The sequence below is a fragment of the Hoplias malabaricus genome, chromosome 3 (assembly GCF_029633855.1).
Source record: "Hoplias malabaricus isolate fHopMal1 chromosome 3, fHopMal1.hap1, whole genome shotgun sequence".
NCBI classification, from domain to species: Eukaryota; Metazoa; Chordata; class Actinopteri; order Characiformes; family Erythrinidae; genus Hoplias; species Hoplias malabaricus.
Window position 1 is genome coordinate 29,864,020 of NC_089802.1, and position 26,862 is coordinate 29,890,881.

Consider the following 26,862-nt stretch of genomic DNA (forward strand, 5'->3'; position numbering starts at 1 on the left):
CTTGTAGGTAAACCAGGCTTCAACAACACAAAGTAACAAATGATGATAACATTTTTATAAACTTTGCAGAGGGTTCCAAAGGATTTCACACCTTGACTGCTGTAGGAGGAGAAATATTAGTCCACTGAGCTTACGTTTGCTTCATTATCATCACGTTTACCAAGTTAAATGGAGGGGCAAAAGAGGAGAAGATGGTCAGAAAGGAGGAGACAGCTTTCAGAGTTTTAGACCGTCTTTGCATTCTGTATTAGCCGTCTCCCAGAGCGTCTTCATTTCTTGAGTGTTGGTGCATCTTCCTTCAGGATTAAGCTTAGTCAGGAAACCTTGATTTATACACACACACACACAGACTGCTGAGTTATGCAAAGCCTTTACATGGACATGGCCCAGTCGGTGTCTAAAATCTTCAATGAGACGTATATTTGTCTCCTTGTGTCTACATATGTATTTAAAACGCAGTCAGGTAGCTCATTTAGAAGCTCTGGCTCTGTACTTAATGGTGTGTGTGCCATGAGTAATGGTGTCTGTAAGACTTCAGTCCATTTAGAACACACACACACACACACACATACACACTATAAAAACACTGCATGAATTGTCTTTGGCAAACTCCCCCTGTGGGTGCACTATAGAGTTTAGTTGCCTTCTAGGTTAAGTGTTGTAAAAGCAAAGCAGGATATTATCTTGTTTTCCTGTGGGTCCACATAAGTGCCAGCTTACTGACATGTCACTAAGGTTTTTACTTAACCTCAGCTTCAATGCAAGAACAAATAGCATCCATGTATTTATGGAAGTTTCAGAAACATTACGTCATGAATTCAGTCCAACAACGTGTGACTGGTGGAGTGTGTGAATCCACAAATGTGAGTGTGAGAGTGACTTGATGAGTGTGTGAAACCGTCCACAGGTGTGAGTGTATTTTCTGACAGGGTGAATGTATGACGAATGAAGATGAATGATTGAAAGTTGTCATACTCTTTTAAAATATTTCGTTCTGTTTCCTTTTATCTCTATTAATTACCTTTTCCAATCAGAAATACGCCGTGAAGGAAGGGGCAGGATTGTCTTGTATCCGTGACGATCAGGTGGGCCGCCGTGTTATTTGACAGGTGGGTTAACAAATGAAGGTCAGTGTGTGGGATCTTTGAATGTCTTTTCTGCACCTTGCTTTTCTCTTCAGTGTTGGTCAGTTTTCTCTGCGTTGTACAGGTCAGCACTGTCATGGCAACCGAGGAACAAAAGCAGTTTGACATCACCGTCATAGTCCCTGCTGTGGCCAGTCAGTCCATAAATTTCATTTGCTCTTGGTGTGGTCATTTCTTCCATCTCTACCATGTAGTTTTCCTCCAAACCTCCTCCATTCATCCACCCCTCTTCTCCCTTCATTGTCTTCCCCTCTTCTTCTTTTTCTTTATGTAGCAAGGGAGTAACATTGCAGTTCTTTGGTCCTTTGCAAGCTGCCTCACGCTGAGCTGCCGTTCATCCACTCAGAGAGTCTTGCTGACCCTGAGCAGTATAAATGGCCCTTGTAAAATATGGGGACATGGCTTCCAGCCACTGGTTTCTGTCCATCTCAGAGCAAGGCAGGAGTTGGGAATATTCAGAGCTAAACAAGTTTAATGGCCTAAATGGCTTAAACACTTCTCAAAGTGTTATATGAACACTCAGCATATAGAGACTCATCAGGGATCTGGAAATGGACTCTCTGTGATAATTGGATCTTGCAGCGCGGGGGAGAAGGTCATACGAACTTATCCAAACACGTCCTACTCATAACTTATGCTCTCCTAAAGGATGCTGGGAAGTAGATGTCAACTGTAAAGCACCAGTGAATATGAAAGTGTCTAACAAATATATAAGAACATGTTTAAGTCATAACGTATGATTATGGGTAACTGGACAACGCCAAAAAAGAAAAAAGGCTTCAAAGACTTGTTTTGCCTCGCCCGCTGTCTCTGGTATAAATGTGATGGTAAACGTAGATGGTGGATAAAAACTCTCCATTCGTGTATAAACAAATCCACCTGTGTTGATATTTTGAGTTTCTATGTTTAATTTGGTCACAAACTTATCATTCTGCTAGTTTTAAAGTGTGTGAGTGAATGCATGAGTGTGTGTCACCCTGCGATGGACTGGCACATCCTGCATGGTGTGTTCCCACCTTGTGCCCAGTGATTCCAGGTAGGCTACGGACCTACCGTGACCCAGAACCGGATAAGTGGTTACAGACAATGAATGAATGACTGAATGAATGAATAAACGAATGAATGTTTTTAACCAGGATTTTTTTATTTTTTTATTTATTTATTTTTTGTAGTGTCTTATTTACGTGGAGCTACATTTGTATCTTACTGAGAGTGCATGGAGTAGCCTGGTCAATTGGAAAAGAACAAGAATATTGCATATTTAAATGTGCTTATTTAATTAATATGTGTTATATAATAACACGCTGCTCTCTCTCTCTCTCTCTCTCTCTCTCTCTCTCTCAGTACAAAGCCCTGACGTCCCAAGACACTAAAAATGCCTGTTGCATCAGCCAGCTCTGACTCAGGTGAGCCTCCTTCGTCTTTTTCTTTTTCTTTCTTTCTTTCTTTCTTTCTTTCTTTCTTTCTTTCTTTCTTTCTTTTTCTTCTCTCTGTTCATCTTCTTGCTCTTCCTTTCACCATTTTTCTCTCATCCACTCAAGATGTCTTTCTCCGTCTCCAGCCTCATGTCATTGCCTTGGTTGTCACCACTGTTTTATACAACATTGTAACTGTGATGTCATGACATTGGAGACTTTTATATATCGCTGCTGTCCAGAGAAAAAGGTATCTCCAACATAGTAAATTATTTATAAGAGATGAAACAGACCTGCTTAACTTTCAATGGAAGTCCGTGTAAAATGTTAACTTAAAAGTTAATTCTGGAGCATTTCTGTTGAACATTAATCATGAAATTTTCATACTGTGTGAAGGACAGCTGCTGTGTTCAGATGATGAAGTAAACTAAAAATAAAATAGAGATAATTTTTTTTTTCATGACATCCACAAGGAGAGTAACAAGGATACTTTTTGAATATAGCACACAGTACAAGGAATCAGACGAGACCTAATTCACACATAACAAAATAACAAATTGTGCTTAATTTTAAAGGCTGTAACACACTGAACAAAATATGAAGGAATAATATTAAAATGTGAAAAGTTTGATTTGAAATTTCTGCAAATTAAAATGGACAAGGGGTGCAAACAGGTTCCTTAGGGCATGAAGATTCTTTTGCTGCATAGTGATTCTGTAGTAAAGAGTCTCCAACAAGAGGCTGACCCTCTTAAACGACGGCTCTCGTGCGTACTTTCATACATCTGTGACATAGTCTGAATGAATTATAAGGGCGTCCACAAACCTTTGGGCATGTTGTTGGCGGGTGTATTTCGTTTTGTTCTGATCTCTATTCAGTTTATCTGTCGGAAAGCACCAGAAGCCGAGAAACAAATACAAATACCTGATTGGCTGGTTGTTGCTATGCTATCCCAGAGACAAAGATGATTCGTCGGTGAGTCTCTGTCACCAGGCTAAATTGGCAGAAATCTAACAGAGGCCAAATAAACCATTGCATTTACACTAATTGAAAGTCTGCATTTGGTGTGAAGATACCATCCAATTACACATGTATTTTAATTAATTTAGTGTCACCTGAATAAACCGTATGAATAAATTAGTACATAAAAAAATGGACCTGTAAAAAAGGAATGAACACTTGAGAAATGAAAAGTCATTAAAAGAAACACTACAGTAATTTTGCTCCTGGGCACACCCTACAGTTGCAGAATGTAATTCACTTTAACAGCACTGTACTGAAATCCAGGGGAATGTTCAGGGAAGGTTTTTTCCTATCCTCTTCCAAAAGTTACATAGTGCAGTTTCTGCAGTGCTGAGCCCAGAGTAGCAATGACAGTGGCTGTTCCCCCATTACCGCTCAGTGGAGCATCACAATGATTTTTAGCTGTAATTTTAAGTCACATATTACTCATAATTTTAATATGAGCTTAGCACTGGGGCTCTACACAGGTTTGAGCCCCGTCTGTCGTCTGCAGGCATGGATAGCATCTGCATTGTGGATGTACGAGCATATGCCTCTGCTCATGCATATATTCAGCCTTTTCATCTTCGCAGTCCACAGGCGTGCTGTCGTCAGAGCCTCAGATGAGAACGCGAGACGCCACATGACCATATGGACGTCCAGTTTGTCAGAGACTCGCTTAGAGACACAGGAGAGGAGCCTGTTGTGATCCTCTCAGCACAACACCAACCCCTGAGGTTTTGCACTCGGGTTTGAGAACATGCTCTTATTGTTATTATATTTTTAAATGAAACATTTAAACTGGCCACTTTATTAGAAACACCACCCCTTATACTTCCACACACTGGCCACTTTATTAGAAACACCACCCCTTATACTACAAACCGGAAGTTGGGACACTAAACAAATTGTGAATAAAAACTGAATGCAATGATGTGGAGGTGCCAACATCTAAGATTTTATTCAGAATAGAACACAAATCACAGATCAAAAGTTTAAACTGAGAGAATGTATCATTTTAAGGGGAAAATATGTTGTTTCAAAATTTCATGGCATCAACAAATCCCCAAAAAAGTTGGGACAAGGCCATTTTTTACCACTGTGTGGCATCCCCCCTTCTTCTTACAACACTCAACATACGTCTGGGGACAGAGGAGACCAGTTTCTCAAGTTTAGAAATAGGAATGCTCTCCCATTCATGTCTAATACAGGCCTCTAACTGTTCAATCGTCTTTTGCCTTCTTTGTCGCACCTTCCTCTTTATGATGCTCCAAATGTTCTCTATAGGTGAAAGGTCTGGACTGCAGGCTGGCCATTTCAGTCCCGGATCCTTCTCCTACGTAGCCATGATGTTGTGATTGCTGCAGAATGTGGTCTGGCATTATCTTTTTGAAAAATGCAGGGTCTTCCCTGAAAGAGATGACGTCTAGATGGGAGCATATGTTGTTCTAGAACCTGAACATAGTTCTCTGCATTAATGGTGCCTTTCCAGACATGCAAGCTGCCCATGCCACAAGCACTCATGCAACCCCATACCATCAGTGATGCGGGCTTCTGAACGGAGCGCTGATAACAACTTGGGTTATCCTTGTCCTCTCTGGTCCGGATGACATGGCGCCCCAGTGTTCCATAAAGAACTTCAAATCGTGACTCATCTGACCACAGAACAGTCTTCCATTTTGCCACACCCCATTTTAAAAGACCCCTGGCCCAGTGCAAACGTCTGAGCTTGTGGAGCTTGTTTAGAAATGGCTTCCTCTTTGCACTGTAGAGTTTCAGCTGGCAACGGCGGATGCCACGGTGGATTGTGTTCACTGACAATGCTTTCTGGAAGTATTCCTGAGCCCATTCTGTTATTTCCTTGACAGTGGCATTCCTGTTTGAGGTGCAGTGAAGTTTAAGGGCCTGGAGGTCACGAGCATCCAGTAGAGTTTTACGGCCTTGACCCTTACGTACAGCAATTGGTCCAGATTCTCTGAATCTTTTGATGATGTAATGCATGGTTGATGATGATAACTTAAAAGTCTTTGCTATTTTACGCTGGGTAACACCATTCTGGTATTGCTGCACTATCTTTCTGCGCAACAATGGTGGAATTGATGATCCTCTTACCATCTTGGCTTCAGAGAGACACTGACACTCTGAGAAGCTCTTTTTATACCCAGTCATGTTGTCAATTGACCTAATTAGTGTTAATTGGTCTTCCAGCTGTTCATTATATGCTCAATTTCCTTTTTCCAGCCAAGTATTGCTACTTGTCCCAACTTTTTTGGGATTTGTTGACACTGTGAAATTTTGAAATGTTACATATACTCAGATTAAACTTTAGATCTGTCATCTATGTTCTATTACGAATAAAATAATGACATTTGCCATCTCCACATCATTGCATTTAGTTTTTATTCACAATTTGTATAGTGTCCCAACTTTTTTGGAAGCGAGTTTGTAGTTGTACCACTCACTGACCACTTTATTAGAAACACTACCCCTTATACTTCCACTCATTGGCCACTTTATGAGAAACACTCACTTTGTACTTTCACTCACTGGCCACTTTATTAGAAACACCTACTTTTTACTTCCACACACTTGCCACTTTATTAGAAACACCCATTTTGTACTTCCACTCACTAGCCACTTTATTAGAAACACTACCCCTTATACTTCCACACACTTGCCACTTTATTAGAAACAACCACTTTGTACTTCCACTCACTGGCCACTTTATTAGAAACACCCACTTTGTACTTTCACTCACTAGCCACTTTATTAGAAACACTACCCCTTATACTTCCACACACTTGCCACTTTATTAGAAACAACCACTTTGTACTTCCACTCACTGGCCACTTTATTAGAAACACCCACTTTGTACTTTCACTCACTAGCCACTTTATTAGAAACACTACCCCTTATACTTCCACACACTTGCCACTTTATTAGAAACAACCACTTTGTACTTCCACTCACTGGCCACTTTATTAGAACCACCCACTTTGTACTTTCACTCACTAGCCACTTTATTAGAAACACTACCTGTTATACTTCCACTCACTGGTCACTTTATTAGAAATATCCACTATGTACTTTCGCTCGCTGGTCACTTCAGTGATGAGAACTGGACCTATATGTGAATAGAGACCTTTTAATAGATGAGGGAGTTTCTGTTGAAATAACTCTGGACTTCCTGTTCTGAGCTCTGCAGCTCCCTGATATGCTTCAGTTGAGTTGACTCTGAATCTCCCAGAGGATTCTTTCTCCCCAAAGGGGAATAGAGGGGTAATGTTAAACTCAGCTTAGGAGAAGCACTTTAAATACTGCTCTGCCTTAATGCTTTACTGTGAGTGATGGAGCGATTAACTTAGATTTACATTCATATAGAGTGAGTGAGTGAGAGAGAGAGAGAGAGAGAGAGAGATGAAAATGTGAATGACTTAAAGAGGGTCATACAGAGGGTTCAATAATGAAGTTTTCTTTAATTAAGGCTCTGTTTTGGTGTTGGTGATATGGTTCTATGTAGCACCTGTTTGAAAGACGTTCGATGCAGTACCGAAAAGGGTTCTTTTTCTAGTACATCAGGTGTTTTAGAAGAGCAGAACTCATCCCTCATGACTGTGGTACATAGAGCCACTACCCATAAAATAACCTAGCCTGCGATGGCTGAGACATCACCGGAGATAAAACCAGTGATCTCCTGAATATAGGGTCAATGCTTGGCCTTCTGCACTTCTCGGGTTTACAGTAATACACCAGTGGATATCTCTGTTTAATCGTACCCCATAGCTCTACATTATCAGACTGTCAGAGGCACCATTTTGTCTGCGTGATCTCTTTTCCTGAGGATGAATGACTCCCAGAGCTCTGAGTGGTGTTACAGCCAAAAATATGCTCACGTACAGCTTCAAAAACTCATTCTTATTTGCCGCCTTTAAAGTCTGGGCTTTGCGACGGGGGTAAGCTTTGGGATCTAGCACTCGTTCAAAGCCTCACGTCTTTCGGGCAATGACTCCAAACGTCAGAACAAAGATTTCTGGCAACAAAGAGATGTCAGCGAACTGGGCGGCACAGTGAGAAAGGGAGAGGGAGCGGCTGGCGCTCGCCAAGTCCGTCTGGCCTCTGCTTTTGGTGATGAGAGCAAGACCTTGTGCATCTTCATTACCTCACATTAAGATCATGCTTGGAGAGGAGATCAAGATCATTCTTCCTATTTTTTTCTTTATCTCTGGAAGGATTCAGAGCCTGGGGGAAGAGGAACAGTTCTCCTCCCCTTCCTCTGTTCTCTCGGGGGAGTCGCTCCACTGCAAGTCTCTCTCTCTCTGTTTCTGTCTGGCTCTTAGCTGTGCCAAGATCCCTCAGGGTGGTTGTCAGGCAAAAGACAGAGAAAAAAGAGAGAAGGGTGTGGTCCATTATAGTTGTCCAACCGAAAGGTGTAAGGAGAAAAATCAAAAGAGGACCAGGAGCCTTGTTCACCCTTCGCCTGCTGCTTACTGTCCATTGTCCTGTACTCGGTGTGACTCAGGTGTTGGTTTGTGCACACACAGTTTGTATAATCTCCTCAGGAAATCAAGAAATGAATTGGGACACACTGGCACAGTGTAGTGTACACTTTGTAGTGGGTAGTGTTTATTGTGCAGACGAGACAGAGTGACTGAAGATGGGGGGCAGGGCTTCAGAAAGTCAGGACATTGCTTTTAGGTCTCATCCAAAGGACCATGCCTTTTATTCAGTACAGTGTCCCCATCATTGCACCCAGGCATTGGGATACATGCACTGCACAGGGGCAGCACCCCCTGTTGTCTTGGCCAACCCCACTTCCAGCAGACAGCCAAGCTGATTCTACAAGTGTTCTTTATTTAATGAAATGGTTCTATAAAGCACCCTGAACATCCGAAAAACCTTTTACATGATGAAAGGCTTCTTTGCATTGTGAAGGGGTTCTTCAGATTGGTGGAGAATGTGCTATAGATCGTTCTACATACCACCTTTTTTAAAGGGTTCTCTATGGCACCAATTCCTCTACTGTTACAAGCTTGATTATAACAGTAGAGAAGCCTTTTCTAAAAAGTTCTATACAGAATCATCCATAGCCCCTTCACAATGCAAAGGAGCTTTCAATCATGCAGAAGGTTCTTAAAGTCTTTATGGGTCTCTAGAAACCCCTGTGGAACCATCATTTTCAAGTGTGTGTGTGTGTGTGGTTCTTTGTAGCAAACTGCAGCACATATTTGAAAGTGATTCTATATGTTGACTAACATTTTATTGTCAGATTACCCAGCTTTTTACAAGAGCTGGACTTATTTTTGTGTTTAATAGAACCACTTGGAATCATATACTATGTTCTCCATCTGTCTGAAGAGCTATTTCGCCATGCCAATGGATTTATATAGAACTCACTGTTTTAAACAGAACCATTTCCTTGAACACCCTTGAAGAACAGTCTTTTTAAAGAGCACAGGAGCACAGAGAAAAGGAGATGCTTTTGGCTGTGAGGACTGTGATGGCAAACTAAATCTAAGCAGTATTACTTACTGTACTGTAGGACCCACTGTAGTAAAGTCTTGAGGACATGGAGGACATAGGTGCTGTGGTACAGTGGATAATACTGGTCAACTGCTACCTACTATCATAAAGCTCCTATAGCTCAGCCCTACCTGTAGAACCTACTGTACTCTAGTGCCTACTCCCTCAAGGCCCTAAGACAGTGGACCCTATAGTACACTATAGTACTATCATATAATAACCAGAGCTACAGCCAAAATCTCCTACTGTACTATAGTGTCTACTGTCATAGTGTCTTGAGATGGAGGGAGTGAGGGAGCAGAGAATAGTGAGGCTGGGAGGGGAGGAGAGGAGAGGGGAGGGGCCGCCTGCTAGCCAGGGCTGACGTCAAGGAGGTGGGAAAAAAAGGAGGGAACTGAAGGAGTGTGAGGACGAGCATGAGCAAGAGGCAGAGCGAGAGACAGAGGGCAGCGGTGGAGCTGGAACATGGCTGGGAGTCTCTTTAACAGACTGTCACTGCAGGAGGTGGGGTCACTTGACTCTCTGGAGAGTCCTGGAGGTGAGGTGGGGGTGGGAGGGGGGGCTGTTGGTGGGGAGAGAGACAGAGAGAGAGAGAGAGAGAGAGAGAGAGAGAGAGAAGCAGGACGTACATATCTCTTGATAACAATTTAATTCATTGTGGAGCTATGTCCTGGTGGATTGTGGGTAGAGCTATCTTAATTGGATCCTTATTGCTGATAAGAATTATTATAAGTAGTTATCTAGCATTTAATGTTATGCTATTAATATCCTTATGGGAAGATTTTAATACAAGTTTGGGCTAGATCTGTACCATATCAATGGTATTAAAAGTCAATATTGTGTTCATGTTTATGATGTTATCAGTATTTGCTTGAAGGGAGGTGATTGGAGCCTGGCCTGGGTGGTGTTTGTAAAAGTCCAGATTCGTCCTCTCCACCCAGTGAAACTCTTTGACAGCTCGGTGTTCCCAGAGCTCACTCTAAACAGCAGCAGTGATAAGTTACCATCCCTGTTTCATCCACCAAATGGAGCTCAATCACTGAGTGTCCACAAATTTATGATGCATAGAATATATAATTGATTACAGGCTGTGTCTAAAGCTTTTGGATTTAAAAGGCATAGTATAATCACATATGGAAGTGTATCTCCTGCAGGTAGTGTCACTTGGGTCCTGGGTTTGATTCTTACACTTAAATTTGTTGTGTTCTCCCTGTGTTAGCATGGGTTTCCTCTGGGCACTGAAGTGTGTTTTTGAGTGACTGGGTGAGTGTGTGAGAGGCCGGGTGAGTGTGTGATGCCCTGAGATGAACATTTTCCAGAGTAATTCTGGGTACCCTCCAGACCCACCATGGCCCTGATGTAGGATGAAGCAATGACAGATGATGAATGAATGAATGAATGAATGAATGAATGAATGAAGTGGTTGACAAATGCCGCTGCTATTGCTATCAGTGGTCACTGGTGAAGTTAGTAATTTTGTAGAATTAATGACAGTAATGACAAAAAAGGCAGTATTTCTTGAGGGTAACATTTGAGCAAAAACAATACATTTTCCTATATTTTCCATTGCCCTATAAGAACGTATATTAAAAAATAGGAGAGAGCTCCACTGATTAAGTCACAGTCTTTATAACACACTTAAGTATCCAGTGACTGCTTGCGAAAGTATGGGCAATGTAAACATGTGTATTGACACTGGACTGACCACAGCATGTCCAATGATGTATCGACAGTGTCACCCACTACATAGAGGACTGTACCACTTGTGCATAATTAATGAAGCTGATGAATAATCTATTAGTGTTTTCTCAACCATCATACGTTTTGGGCTGTGTTTCCTAGCACCTGTGTAAGCCAAGCGCTGGTGCATGCGTTTGAGTGAAGGAACACTGATCCCAGCAGATCACATCAAAGCATACGACAAATTTTTTTTTATTGTTATTAATAACCTGTGCTTCAGTGTGAAAAGACATGAAGCGTGACTTATTTATGAAGCGGAACCTGGTTTGAATTTGATATACTTAGGTTTATTGTGAAAAGAACAGCACCTACGACCGTTTGGGTGTAACACTGAGCTATAATTCATAAGCCAGCAAGTGTTAGAAAACAAATAAAGCAAGTGCTAAATGTTGAATTGGGCTAATAACACTACACTGAGCTGCTTATGCTACCACTGGCTTAGCATGCTAATGCTGTAGCTTAGTGGGCTCCTGTCGCACAACTTTGAACATTAGCCTTATCATCAGGGCTCCTAAAGAGCATAATTGGCCTCTTACTTACTCTAGGTGGGTACGATATCTGCTCTCCCCATCACTTAGCACAAAGCTAGCCAGTGTGGGAGTCTGTTAGCTAACATTACAGTTGAGCCATTACTGTTTTTCTCCTAGCATGTTGACCTCAATTTATCCTTCATGCTGGATAAAATCTGGGTGTAAATGCTATAATTTTATACGCATTTTGTGGGCAAACAACGTCATTTGAGAGTTAGCCCATTTGAGAGTTAGCCCAGAGGGAAAATGGTAGCTTTTAAAATATTAGGAGAAATCTGTTATGGGTAGAACAAAGCCACAGTAAGTTAGCTCAGAAGGTACGACACAGTTGTATAAGGAGTTGTTTTAGCTGTCACGCTAAGCTAATACTAGCCTCTTGGACAGTTTATATTGTACCAACTTTTAACAGATTCACTTATATATATATATATTCAAATTACCCACATGTATAATGTCACATATCTTGTTATACTTTATATATTATATGCTTGATCTACATATTTATTTATTTATTTATTGCATACATACATATTGCATTTACATACACATTTTGCATAAATTCCTGTACTGATATTTATTGCACCTTTTCTCTTTGTCTTCATACTACACTACTATTTGTACTTCTGGTAGATGCTAACTGTATTTCATTGCCTTGTACTTGTACTGAGCAATGACAATAAAGTTGAATCTATCTTTCTATCTATCTACCTATCTCTAATTATCTATCAGTTTAGCCTAGCATACAGAAGGTGATGGTTTGTAATAATAATAGTGTTAATGAAAGCCTGAGGTACTGTGGTAAATGTTTATGATGATGATCTTAAGAATGGACTCTTGTCAAGGATTATACAAATGGTATATTATGGTCTTCAAATGCAAACTGTGCCCAGTGCTAGCTGTAGCACATTGGACTGAAAGACAGTAGATTATCGATGGCATACTTGATCATAAAAGCTACTGAATTCACACCGAAATCAATATTTTCTCGTGGAGTGCAACACATACGACTTCTCAAGGTTCAGCTTTATCGACAGTAGAGAGGATTAAGGTGGCCTGTGGGTGCAATGTAGGCCTGTGTTCCTAAAGCCAGAACATTTGTTCTGTTTCCCAAATCTTTAATGAAAAAGAAAAAGATTGTTTGTTTGGTTATGCCTGCAGCAACGAAGGTGACATAGTCTAAAACCATAACTTTGTGTGTCAGGGTATAACAGCACATCTGTTGATTATGTCCTAAGACATGTTGACAAGTAGTGCCAGCCCAGCAAGAAACAACCCTTTCCTTAATAGAATTCATTTGGGATTCAGGCGGAGGTCAAGAAAAACGTCTTTCTGTTCTGAATGTAAATACCCCAGTGGAGGAATTAGAAGGAAGAGGAGAAAGAGAGTGTAGATGAAGGAGGACAAGTGGAAGACAGAAGCAATGAAGTGGAAGTAGTGCATTATACGGACTGGCTGTCTGTTTATATTAAGGCTCATGACTTTGCTGACTGTGTGGACATTTCACGAGCTAGTGTTTCATCTGCCTTAACTGCAGTCTTACACAGTGAAGGAATTCTCCAGTGCTTAACTGTATGATTGAGCGAGATCAATTAGCTTAAATTGTTTCTCTGTACTTTACAAATAAAATAATGTTGACTGCTGTGGGCAAACACAAAATCCAATTGGCGTCTGAAGCATTTGTTAATTGGCTTCTACTGTACATGAATTTGAGGTGAAGGTTTTTTACCCCAACATGTAAAACTTACCAACTACATAGAAAATAGGCACTAAGTGAATGAGTTCACTTGAGGTGTTTTATAAATTTAGTTTGCTTCCCTTGGTCAAAAAAACAAAACTAATTTTATTTTAAGACCATTTTTGCCACTGATTTAAAAATATTAGAGTAGCATAATTAGAGTGTACTTAAGTTCAAGTGAAGGAGTTCAATTGTCTCGGGGTCTTGTGTCACGAGTGATGGGAAAAGTGATTGTGAGGTTGATTGTAGTTTGGGTGTAGCGTCTGCAGTGATGCGGTCACTGTACCAGACCATTGTGGTGAAGATGGAGCTGAGCCTTAAAGCAAAGTAATGACTGAAAGAACGAGATCGCGGATACGAGCGGCCGAAATGAGCTTTCTCTGGGCGCACTCTCCATGATCGGGTGAGGAGCTCAGTGATTAGGGAGGAGCTCGGAGTAGAGTTACCGCTCCTTCACGTTGAGAGGAGTGAGTTGAGGTGGTCCGGGCATTTAATGAGGATACCCCCTGGATGCCTCCCGCTGAAGGTATACCAGGCACATCCAACTGGTAGGAGACCTGGAACATGTTGGAGGGTTTATATGTCCCGGCTCACTTGGGAACTCCTGGGGATCCCCCAGGAGGAGCTGCTGGAAGTTGCGGGGGAAAGAATGTCTTTGCTTCTTTGCTCGCCCTGTTGTCACCCCAGTCCTGAAATGGATTAAGTGGAAAAGATGATGATGATGATGATGATGAATAAGATTCTGGACTGCATGGACAGTTCACTAGAGAGAGAGAGAGAGAGAGAGAGAGAGAGAGAGAGAGAGAGAGATGAGAGAATGAGGATGGCGTGGACAGTTCACTAGAGAGTGCGAGAGGGACATGAGGGTGAAGACAGCACGGTGAGTTCACATTTCTGCCACTGTGAGCAGGTCTTTTTCTGAGGTCTTTTTGGGTGACTTTCCTCTGTTCTGTCCTTTCTTGTAAATGTCACTCTGTCTCAGCAGGACACTGCCCTCCTTCCCCCCTCCCTCCATCAGCACGTCCAGACCTCCATCTCCATGGAGATAATAGAGCGCTAAGCTCCTCACTGTATTAATTACAGGCTTAGGCACGGCTGATCTAAGCCATGATTCGAGTGGATTGTTTATGGCCTTCGGCAGCTTACACTTACAGATAATCACATCTACGTTTTGCTGTGTCCAATCACTTTGGTCAGAGACAAGTGCCTCATTAATAGACAAGTGAGCAAAACAAGACAATGAATCATGTTGATATTTTATGTCCAGATTTGTTTATGTAAGGCTTCCGGGTCAAACTTATGACAAAGTGCTTAAAGGGGATATATTCTTTGTTAAGTCTGTGACCTGTGCAGCAGGCAGTGTCGCAGTCACATAGGGTTTCCTCCGGGTGACTGTCTGTGAGGAGTGTGGTGTGTTCTCCCTGTGTCTGCGTGGGTTTCCTCCGGGTGACTGTCTGTGAGGAGTGTGGTGTGTTCTCCCTTTGTCTGCGTGGGTTTCCTCCGGGTGACTGTCTGTGAGGAGTGTGGTGTGTTCTCCCTGTGTCTGCGTGGGTTTCCTCTGCGTGACTGTCTGTGAGGAGTGTGGTGTGTTCTCCCTGTGTCTGTGTGGGTTTCCTCCGGGTGACTGTCTGTGAGGAGTATGGTGTGTTCTCCCTGTGTCTGTGTGGGTTTCCTCCGGGTGACTGTCTGTGAGGAGTGTGGTGTTTTCTCCCTGTGTCTGTGTGGGTTTCCTCCGGGTGACTGTCTGTGAGAAGTGTGGTGTGTTCTCCCTGTGTCTGTGTGGGTTTCCTCCGGGTGACTGTCTGTGAGGAGTATGGTGTGTTCTCCCTGTGTCTGTGTGGGTTTCCTCCGGGTGACTGTATGTGAGGAGTGTAGTGTGTTCTCCCTGTGTCTGTGTGGGTTTCCTCCGGGTGACTGTCTGTGAGGAGTGTGGTGTTTTCTCCCTGTGTCTGCGTGGGTTTCCTCCGGGTGACTGTCTGTGAGAAGTGTGGTGTGTTCTCCCTGTGTCTGTGTGGGTTTCCTCCGGGTGACTGTATGTGAGGAGTATGGTGTGTTCTCCCTGTGTCTGTGTGGGTTTCCTCCGGGTGACTGTATGTGAGGAGTGTAGTGTGTTCTCCCTGTGTCTGTGTGGGTTTCCTCTGGGTGACTGTCTGTGAGGAGTGTGGTGTGTTCTCCCTGTGTCTGTGTGGGTTTCCTCCGGGTGACTGTCTGTGAGAAGTGTGGTGTGTTCTCCCTGTGTCTGTGTGGGTTTCCTCCGGGTGACTGTATGTGAGGAGTGTAGTGTGTTCTCCCTGTGTCTGTGTGGGTTTCCTCTGGGTGACTGTCTGTGAGGAGTGTGGTGTGTTCTCCCTGTGTCTGTGTGGGTTTCCTCTGGGTGACTGTCTGTGAGGAGTGTGGTGTGTTCTCCCTGTGTCTGTGTGGGTTTCCTCCGGGTGACTGTATCTGAGGAGTGTAGTGTGTTCTCCCTGTGTCTGTGTGGGTTTCCTCCGGGTGACTGTCTGTGAAAAGTGTGGTGTGTTCTCCCTGTGTCTGTGTGGGTTTCCTCCCAATTGATCCCAAAATCAATATGCTAATGCACTCAACATGTGATGTATTTATAATATACCTCCTTTGCTTACATATCGATTCAGTAAATTTAGTATGTATCCAAGTAAATATGGTTAAGTAAATAATAAAAATATATGAAAATAATGAGACTCAGGAACATGGTATAAATGGTACAAAAACATTGATACAAATGATCATAATTTATAGTCAATACATATGCTAGTCAGCATGCTCTCTTGCTAATGCCAACAGTGTTGCCTCAGTTCAGTCAAAACAGTACAGCACAGTTATTTTCTTCAACTCCTGACCACATTTGGCTGTCCCTGGATTGTTAATTTGTTGTTGTTAGGGAGCATTTTTTCGGAAATTTTTGTTGCAACCATCATGGCTTTCTCAAGTTGTCATTCGATGTTACTGATGTTATTTTCATGCTCTGCTAAATGTTCCATTGCTTCGTGCCTCTACTGTGACTTTAATCTTCTGTAGCTGTAATATTGGAATACTTCAAATATTCTTCAAACGCCTCACTTTCTTTCCTTTTGTCTCCCCAGCCATGTCCCTGTAGACACACATCTACACACACCCACACACCATCTCCCCCACCAAACAACAGGCTGCCAAGCCCTTAGCAACCATACAAATGCTAGCACACACGCAAAAGCTAGCAACTTTGCTAAGGTTAGCTAAGGATAAATCTGCTTTGAGAGGAAGGAAACTTTTCCAATTCTACTTTTGCACAAATGTGGAAGCTATTTTGTGTTGTTTATAACTTTAGCCGTTTTCTTTATCTGAGGTTTTAGCTTCTGTGCTATCTTTTGTTCACCTGAAAGGGTTGATTTTCAGCAATATGTTCCAGAAATAAATAACAAAGCAGCTTCCTCATCAACCCTGGGAACACACACTGACTGGCCACTTTATTAGAAACCTCTTGTACCCGCCTTACCCATCAGGAAAAAGCTGCACACATCACTTTTTAATGTGTCAATCTTTTGCATTTACAGGGAATGTACACATTTCTGGAGAACTACTGTTCTCACAGCAAAACAAACCCTGCCCATTGGTTTTCGCTCAGAAAATCTGCATCTTTTAAGGTGGAACCATATGTTTGAGTATGAAACAGATCTGTAGCGTGTACATGGCTGAAGTTTAACTAGTTTAGCATGTTTTTATTTACTGTTTGAATTGACAAAGAGACTCATTTATAACTCAAGCAGTGTAGCCCTTTCTGTCCCAAATTTGGAGTCACTTTCACCTGAAGTAACCTGTAACAGCAAATATAAGTCAATATTACCCACCTGTGGCAGTAATATCAAATCAAATCAAATTTATTTATATAGCGCTTTTCACAACTGATGTTGTCACAAAGCAGCTTCACAGAATTCCAGTAAGACAAGATTTGACATGAAATGTAAAGACAAATGTAAAACCCTCAAGTGAGCAAGCCAGGGGCGACAGTGGCAAGGAAAAACTCCCCCAGCTGAGGAAGAAACCTTGGGAGGAACCAAGGCTCACAAGGGGTGACCCATCCTCCTCTGGTCAATCTACTGGTGATGATAGTTAGTAGTCCATATAGATAGTCCAATAGAGCACATTCTCATCTCTTTTCATGCTTTTCATCATTCTGAGGTCTCTCCACTCTCTAAATGCCTCCAGATGCTGTTTCTCGTGGCTCATGGTTGTTATTTTGTAATCCTCACCATCCTTCTCATATCAAACACATCCTGTCAGGCTGAGGTCTGTTCTGGGCTCTGGAGAGGCCGGTCCATTTTTTTTCCCCAAACACCCGCAGCTTCTTCTTTTCTGTTTTTGTTATTTTTCCTTTTCTAAGTGCATGCTTTTTGTATGCTCCACATCCTTTCAGACCCACAATGTTGAGTTGTTTGTCTCTCAGACCTCTGTGGATGTGTATTTATCTGAAGTGAAGGTGAGGTTTGATGTTCTCCTCTCTCCAAGATGAAAGCTTTAATGCTCTTTATCTAACAGGGAACACTAGTCAGACGCTAGGTTTTGTTTGGTGGTTGGGGTCCCATTTCCTCTACATATTTGTCTACGTAATCCCCAGCTTTGTAAACTATAACTTCTTTTCTTCTTGCCCCTTCATTATGAGAGAGGTTTATATTTCTGGTTTGTTTCTATGTTCTGATCGGACAGTTTTCAGTTCTGGGTCCCTGCTGCATGCTCATTAAAAGGAGGAATTTGTTAATCCCTGCTCTGCTTTCCGGCAGGATTACTCTGTGTGTGTATGTGTCCAGTTTGACATGCTGTGATCTTGTTAATCATGTAAGTAAAAGCAGTAGTAGTGAATTCAGTTTTACTATTCAGTGTGCAGCACCCACTAGTACACTGTGAAACGACTGCCCTGTCAGTTTTCTGTGGGCTGCCTAATTCAGAAAACAAGGATATAGCGAGCAGTTCTGATTGTGTTCTGCTTCTAACAACAAGTACAGTGATTTTAGAGATGTCCCGCCCCCTCGTCTGAGTCTGTCCAATCACAGTGCTAGACCTGTCTTTAAGTGAGAGCACAAAGACAAGGTTATATGCAACAAAACAGACCGAGTAAAAAGAGAGAAAGGGAACAGCGGCTCGTTATCGTTTAAAGGAACATGCTCCAAAAGCGGGCATTTTGAACAGGACTGTTTAGACAGTGGGGGGAATGCTACTGTGGGGTTTGAGCTTTGTGGTGTTTTGACCAAAGCAAGTCACAGATAATTTATTAAGACCCAGAACTGTGTTTACGTGTGGAAAAAGAGTCTCATGTATTCCCTTTAAATCAAAATGACTGACTACAGTTTCAGCCTTGTTGACTGTCCTTTGCTGTGCTGTGTGACCACTGTCCAGAGCTTTTAAACTCTTTAAGCTGGTCAGTCTGTGTCTGGCTTGAGGCTTGAGGAGCCCCCCCAGAGAAGACTCTCCACTGAAAGTGCTTGACATAAGGGTAAGGAAGATGAAGGAAAGGCCTGGACACTGGTCACTGATTAAAGAGAATTATGCAGGAGCTGAAAGCTGGGCAGAAGCGGTCTCAGCCTGTTCTGGAAACTTCCACCTCCAGTCACACACTCTGCATTAGAGAGGGAGGTGGGACGAGGCCGGGCTCTCCAGTTGTTTGGCTGAGTGTGTTTGGTCGTTTACATGGAAGCTTTAGTGTCTGAGCGCAGTGCAAACACAAACTGACCACTTCATTAACAACAACTTCCTTTTGGCTGATGTACAGTGTGTGATGACCTTAATCAGAGGTCAGTTTCTGACTACAGAGTGCACCTGTGTAGACAGGTGTCCAGAATCCTGTCTGTGAGGAGTGTGGTGTGTTCTCCCAGTGTCAGTGTGGGTTTCCTCCAGATGCTTGGGTTTCTTCCCATAATCCAAAAACACATGTTGGTGGGTGTTTTGGCTCTGTACAATTATCCACAGATGTGAGTGACTGGGTGAGTGTGTGAGTGACTGGGTGAGTGTGTGAAACTGTCCACAGGTGTGAGTGTGTGTGAGTGACAGGGTGAGTGTGTGAGTGACTGAGTAAGTGTGTGAAACTGTCCACAGGTGTGAGTGTGTGTGAGTGACAGGGTGAATGTGTGAGTGACTGAGTGAGTGTGTGAGTGACTGGGTGAGTGTGTGAAACTGTCCACAGGTGTGAGTGTGTGTGAGTGACAGGGTGAGTGTGTGAGTGACTGAGTGTGTGAAACTGTCCACATGTGTGATTGTGTGTGAGTGACAGGGTGAGTGTGTGAGATGGTCCACAGCAGTGAGTGTGCGGGTGACTGAGTGAGTGTGTGAGATGGTCCACAGCTGTGAGTGTGTGAGTGACTGGGTGAGTGTGTGAGATGGTCCATAGGTGTGAGTGTGTGAGTGATTGGGTGAGTGTGTGAGATGGTCCATAGGTGTGAGTGTGTGAGTGACTGGGTGAGTGTGTGAGATGGTCCATAGGTGTGAGTGTGTGAGTGATTGGGTGAGTGTGTGAGATGGTCCACAGCTGTGAGTGTGTGGGTGACTGGGTGAGTGTGTGAGATGGTCCATAGGTGTGAGTGTGTGAGTGATTGGGTGAGTGTGTGAGATGGTCCACAGGTGTGAGTGTGTGGGTGACTGGGTGAGTGTGTGAGATGGTCCATAGGTGTGAGTGTGTGAGTGACTGGGTGAGTGTGTGAGGTGGTCCACAGGTGTGAGTGTGTGAGTGATTGGGTGAGTGTGTGAGATGGTCCACAGGTGTGAGTGTGTGGGTGACTGGGTGAGTGTGTGAGATGGTCCATAGGTGTGAGTGTGTGAGTGACTGGGTGAGTGTGTGAGGTGGTCCACAGGTGTGAGTGTGTGAGTGATTGGGTGAGTGTGTGAAACTGTCCACAGGTGTGAGTGTGTGAGTGACTGGATGAGTGTGTGAGATGGTCCACAGGTGTGAGTTTGTGTGTGGGTGTGTGTGTGTGTGACTGGGTGAGTATTCTGACTTGATTTGTTACAGAATCGTATTGTATGTGTATATCTTGTTCTCCACTCTCCGGTCCAGTCTCCGGGTGTCGGCCTCACTCTGGTGTTGACCGTCAGATTTCTGTGAGGGCGCTAAGTGACCGTTTTGCTTCATTTTAACTGGAATTGTCTGGTGGAATTTTTCTCCTCAGTGTCCAGGAGATGGATGAGGCTCTTGAGCGGCAGTAATCACAGACAGGGCTTTAAATCAAAGCCAAAGTCCGGCTGTTTCGGACTGTGTCCAGCAGAGCTGCCTGAGGCTTGCCGTTCCAGAACGCAGCCACTCAGGGTTGGACACTTCCAGTTAAATCTGGAGAAACATGCAGGATTCTGGTGGAGGGCTTGTGTGCCGTATGGAGACCTGCTTTGCACTGTGAGCTCCCGCGATGCGCTTTCATGTCCAGAGCCAGGGCGGATAAATGGCTTTTGGCCGTGGGATGAGTGGAATAGGTTTTTCGTGATTTTCTGCAGTTTCCGCAATTTTCCCTGGGTTTTCCGCTGTGACGTATCAATCCAATTGTTGCCTTCAGTCTTCCTGAGCTCTGACCCGCCCCTCTCCTCTTTTCTGTCTCCATCCACAGCCATGCACAGTGTGCTGGACACTCTGAGCGACAGCACCAGTTCCACCACCGCCAATGACCTGGACCTCATCTTCCTCAAGGGCATCATGGAGAGTCCAGTGGTGAGTCTGACACATGGGTTAGATTTACCCAGCTTAACTAAGAATCTTTTTAATTCCAGTCAGTTCATTTGCACCATAACCTACCTGTAGGCAATTAAATATTATATCACTGAAGTCAGAAAAATGTGTAGAGCAACACTAGGTACTATTTCTATCTTAAGAGTACAGCTTCAGAATCATTGTGATGCTTCACTGACCTGTAACCGGGAGATTAGATCCCCTATCCCTGCTACTCCAGGCCCAGAAGTGCATAAGTAAAATTTTGTAGTGTACTAGGAAATCTGGGCAGTTAGTGTTCTCCTGCAAACATGTTGATCTCTAGTACTGCTGCATTAATAACAGTTGGAAAAGAATCCGTACTTGGCATAGGTTACTCATGGCGTGTGATTGGTGGAGTCTCATGGCACTTTTCCACTGCGTGGGCCCTACACTACCCTACTTGGCTTTTTTTGCATTTCCATCAAAATATGGTTCCTTGTTTAGTGGCTGTTCTCTCGTGGTTCAGAGTCAGCCGAGTAGGGACAAAACCTTGGCGTGTAAACCTTGCAGAGCGCTGGTTGTCCAAAGAGAGTTGTCACCGTACGCCACGCAAGCGTCCAGACATGCAGACGTCCAGCACCAACTGTCCATCCAAGAATCACTGGCTGCAAGGCAGGAACACACCCTGGAGGGGGCGCCAGTTCTTTACAGGGCGAGGTTGATGTCAGCTAATGGATAAACTCAACAGAACGTCATACTAAATCGTCGGTTTCCTCTCTTCAAATGGCACTCAAAGAAATTACTTGCACTGCCCCTGCTGGAAAAAACGCAGACTGCAGCTCCTCCCTTTGCTTTACATATGAACAATGAGGAGGTAAAGTCTGTATAAGTCTGATAGTGACATTTTGTACATCTTTAATAGAGAGAGAGAGGGAGAGAGAGAGGGAGAGAGAGAGCAGGACAGTAATTAGGATCATACAGTGGAACCCACACACAAACATTCTCCCGCATTCTCTGTCTCTTTGGTTTTTTCTGTCTATCCCCATTGTATCCCCACTCTCTCTCTCTCCCTCTCATCCATATTCTGTATGCTGTTCCTCTACACTGATTTGTTTTTTGATATACCCTGTGTGTGTGTGTGTGTGTGTGTGTGTGTGTGTGTAATTAAGTAGACCAAGCTTACACATCTCAATACACACATTAATTCACAAATCAGCCAGCACATGCGAACACACACACACACACACACACACACACACACACACACACACACAGTCTGCATACACAGTAACAGAAGCAAGAGAGATTACTGCACAAATATGCATCATAACGATTAGGTAATTATGACTTAATAAAATATATTTACTGTCATTAATGAGTAAATTATAATAGCATTATAGTGTTCTCCTGAAAATGTGTTGATATCTCCAGTTGATGTTACAGTTAAATAGCAACAACAAACAAACAACAAATTCTCCATATTACAGCTCAGTGAGGCATCACAAAGATTTTGATATACTGCCTAGTGCTGCTTTTAATTCCATGTTGTAATAAAAGCTTTGTAATGAGTGTAAAGTTGAATACCTAAATATACAGTATTTGCTGTAATATCTTTGACAGTTTACAACATGTCAAAGTTGCTCCTAGCAGTGATATAAATAACCAGTGGACAGAAAGGTCAGGGAAGGATCTGGAGTGTCCAGTCATATTTGAGACTCTGTGTCCCCTGCAGGCAGGTTCACACTCTTACTCTTACACATAGCTGGTTCTGTCCCCTCCCACCCGCCGTCTCACCCTACAGACTGATTTCAGATTAGTGTTTGACATAGGAAAGTGATCTACTCAGTGTCTCTGTACTTTCACCTTAATGTCACTGTAGTCTCAGTAGTTCCTCTGTAATTTTAGTTCCACCTTAAAACACCTGTGGTCTCTCCTTAATTCGGTGTAGTGTCTCCTTAATATCTTTAAAATTACACTTGAAAAATGGAGTAGTCATTTCTTAACAACTCTGGACTGTCTCCTCTATCTCTGCAGTTTCTCCTTAATATTTCTGTAGATCCTGTACTGTCTCCTTAATATCTCTGTAGTGTCTCCTATATACCCGTGGTTTCTCCTGAATGACACTGAGGTGAAATGGAGAGACATTGGAGACAGTAGTCTGTGTCTCCTGCTGCTCCAGTGTCTCTCCTTAGAGAAAGATTCCATAAATGTCTCCTGTGTCTCATCTTGAGTTGGAGTGGAGTCTCAGTAACGTCTCACACTAAGCTCAGTGCTGAGACAGTAACACTGCTGTTGATTAGGGACCTGTCTCGCGTCTCCTTTTGTCGGATGTTTCTCCTGAAAAATTTTTGGAGAATCCCCACTGAGTTTAAGTTGAATACATTTAACCCATATGTGGTAGTGAAGGGCAGTGAACACACACACACACACACAAACACACACTATAGTGAGCATATCTTCACACACACTAAGGGCAGTGAACACACACACACACACAAACACACAACCAGAGAGGGGACTGCCAACCACCTCCGTGCCCGAGGAGCAGTTGGTGGGTTAGGTGCCTTTCTCAAGGGAACTTGAGCCGTGGATGATTTTTTTCTGCTGGCCCTGTAACACCAAGGCCACGGCTGCCCCAAACACAGTGGATTTTATCTGAACGTCAAAATGAGAAAAAACTGTGTGGAGAGACTACAACTCTAACAAGACTTCTGCCTTTGTCAATCACCAAACACACATCTTAAACATCTACATTTATCTGGAAAAACACTGTTCTCTCTGGTTTGTTTATGTTCTGAATCTCCAAGTCTTTTAAGGTATGTTTGAGGGCTGAAAAAACAACTGCATTTTGTTTGTGGCTGTTTAACTTGTCTGTAAGTTTGTATTCAATGTTTGAATTACCACAGAAACTCATTTCTAACTTGAGCTGTTTATGTTTTGCAGTATTTTTAGTGTGTGTTTATTTTCATGTAGTTAGTGCTCTTCTGAATATAAAGAGATTTCCGCGTTAAATAATCTGAAACAGCAACAACAAAACAACATTACCCACCTATGGAGCAGGAATAGAGCAGTGTCCTCAACTTGGTACATGCTTTTTAATCCATGCGTTTGGTTTTTTTAGCCATTTACAGACAGTGGGGCTTTGTAAACACATTAGACTGGTTTTCAGCGCAAACCGACTGGAGAGCAGCAAATAATTAAAAAATAAAATTAAAATTTAATTAAAATTGTGAACATCAGCTTTAATGCATGGTGTAAAGAGACCCATTTGACCCCGGAAATCATAGTTCAGATCCCTGTCTGGAGACAGAAGCTATAATTTATGGCGAGATTTTTCCTGCTGTAGGGCCACCTCTGTACCCACCTTCTCTGATCTATTTGAAGCATTCTCATAGCAGCTTGTCTTCCAGTTTGTTGCTCCAGCTGAGTATCTGATGCCTTCAGGCTTTCTATGTTGATGGCTTTGATCCTTTTCAACGTGATCTTCAGAAGCTGCTTCTATATCAAACAGCCCCCTGTGGAGGCTCTGGGATGTCGCTGGTCCCTGCAGTTCCTGGAGGATCCTTAAGTCCTTGTAGGTGGGGTAGATGGGGTATATACATATACATTTATATAACATTAGTGAGGTCAGGTACTGATGGAGGAGGATTCATTCTCAATCACAGACACCACTCAGACACATCCGAAAGCTAATGGATGGTGCTTCATCATCCAGAGAACTCAGTTCCAGTGCTCCACAGCCCAATGCTGCATTGAGATTTACTCATTTGTCATTGAGCCTGATGTTAACATCCATGGCTGAAGTGCCCTTTGGAGGGTAAGCACTTCCTGGGCAACGGTGAAGGCCCCGTCGCCTTTGTTCCCAGCCCCTAGTGCACTAGTGTGTGGGTGTTCACTGCCACGGATGGGTTAAATATGGTAAAACACATTTTGTTGTACGCTGTACAATGATAAAGTGCTAACTAGCTGATTAGCATCCGCTAACAACAACATAAACACGAACATAAAGATGATTCTACAGTTTCCCGATAGACTTAGTTTTAAAATGAGATCTGTTTATTTACAGCTAATGATGAAAAATGGTGGTGAAATGTCTCTGCTTACGTTTAGACACAAATGTAGTGATTTTGGTCTCCGGAGCAGAGTCTGCACTGAAGTGTGGAGATGTTTTTATTCTAAGAGATTTATGTTAGAATCATATTTTTCTTTGTCTGGGCAGGGTAATTCAAATGTAACTTTACATAGGTCTAGTGAACTGTTTCCTTGTGGATTTAAGTAATATTTGACATTTATATATAATATATATTAATAATTAAAATAATTATAATTAAAGCATTAGCTTTGAAAATATTTGGTGCATCCACTCAAAAATTTGTAAAAGGATTTTCTTGAAATCTGTGACATTGTTTACATTTTTTTAATCGTGATAATTATCAACAGTAGAGCTGTTTTGTGTCTATGCAGAGTCCACTTTATTGTAGCTACAATCACTAATTCTAAAGGTGTCTACAAACATACTGTGTTTATTGAAGGCATCTAAAGCTTGGGCATCCCAGCAGATAAAAGAATGACAATTGGAAACAGCTCCAAAGTGGCCAAATAACCAACAAAGAGGCTAGATCGTCCTCTGTGTGATTAACATATTGGTCAATGTAGTGATTTTATAAGGTTTTAAGTTTGAAACAGGCTAGAAGCAGCAATACTTGTTGCAGTACTAGAAGCAACTGCACTTGTTACGATGTTGACACAGCCCAAAAACTTCAGCCGGTTTGTTAGTTCAGAGAAAAATTCTGTATTCTCCCTCTCCACAAACTCTAAACATGTAAACATGCTCATGTTTTAGATGAGGGAAGGTGTTCAGAGAGAGAGAGAGAGAGAGAGAGAGAGAGAGAGAGAGAGAGAGAGAGAGAGAGAGAGAGAGAGAATCAATGTTAAGAAGTCTAAATAAAAAATGGCCTCCATCGCTTCAGGTGCTGCTCAGCTTCACAGCTTTTAAATTCTCTCCCTGCTTTGAGGGGGAAAAAAAGCAGGAATGAAAAATGGATGCTGGTTGTAATATTGATGTTTTTAGTGCCTGGAACACACTGTGTTCTCTTCTCACACACAGTGTCTCCTCTCGTTTTCTGGTTCTGTTTCACTTTCTCCAGTTTTCCTGCAGGCTAGCTTGTTGTTTATGCTGATTTTGAGATTTGAACCCATTCATGGTGCTGGGTCCGTATTGTAGGGCTGTTTGTGGTGGTTTAGGAGTAGTTAGGTGTATTCTGGTGAATTTCAAATTTTTGCTTTATGACTTGTTATAGAAGGAAACAGCAAAATAATGTATCTACCTATCTATCTGTCTTGTGGGAATATACCATTACAGTATAACAAAAACAAATATGATTGTGCACATCCAACTACAACTAGAACACAATCAAATGCCAAATATATAAAACAGGACCTTTGGTAAATAATAAAGCTATCTATTTTGGTGCAGTTATCAGGTTTGCATTGAGTTATCAGGATTAGCCTTGGCTAGTGTATCGTGCTGGGAAAAAACAGTGAAGAGGAATACTGCTGGATTTACTTCTGTTTCTGAGGAAAATGATAGCTTAAAACAGGAAAAAAATTGTGGATTTATAATATTCTCAGTTTGAAGACGTCCAGTTGCTAACGGTTGCTAATAGTTGGAGATTAAAGTTGCTAACAGTTGCTAACTCTCCAGAAATAAACATTAAAAATATACAAAATATCTATACAATCTATCTCAAGCTGCCGACTCACTGTGCAAAAGTCTGCATTACACCTTGACTTGACTTGGAATGTGTTATATAAAATACACAAAAAATTCCTCCATTTTGTATCTACTGTTGTATCAAGACACACCCTCTTTGGATCACCACCGTCAAGCAGTGGCTCTAACGGTCGAGGATGCAAATTCTGCTTTTTGCAGCCAATTCCATTTAAAATGTGTGAATTCCCTTTGTGGAATTCTATGAACAAATTCTATTGTGACTGCAGCTGAAAGAACACTAGGTAAAATTAGGTGTTTTAGTTCATGAGGCTCCCCCTACATCTGCAGAGTTTAATTAATTGTTACAACACTGCCTTGGAATTAAGTGTTGGAAAGGGAAGGAGA

General features: G+C 42.5%; 1 protein-coding gene across 5 annotated transcripts in view; it reads left to right on the forward strand.

The window, feature by feature from the left end:
- The window catches only part of mpp2b (MAGUK p55 scaffold protein 2b), a 48,223-nt gene that overhangs the window by 9,622 nt on the left and 11,739 nt on the right, over positions 1–26,862 (forward strand). For 2 of the 5 annotated variants that reach the window (XM_066664880.1, XM_066664882.1), the window contains exons 1-2: positions 9,523–9,620; positions 20,665–20,765. In XM_066664880.1, the coding sequence (XP_066520977.1) occupies positions 9,548–9,620; positions 20,665–20,765 (174 nt within the window). In that variant the 5' untranslated portion in view covers positions 9,523–9,547. Of the gene's footprint in view, positions 1–1,030; positions 1,110–2,489; positions 2,552–9,522; positions 9,621–20,664; positions 20,766–26,862 lie in introns of those variants that run through there. The other 3 variants (XM_066664884.1, XM_066664883.1, XM_066664885.1) reach the window with 3 other exon arrangements.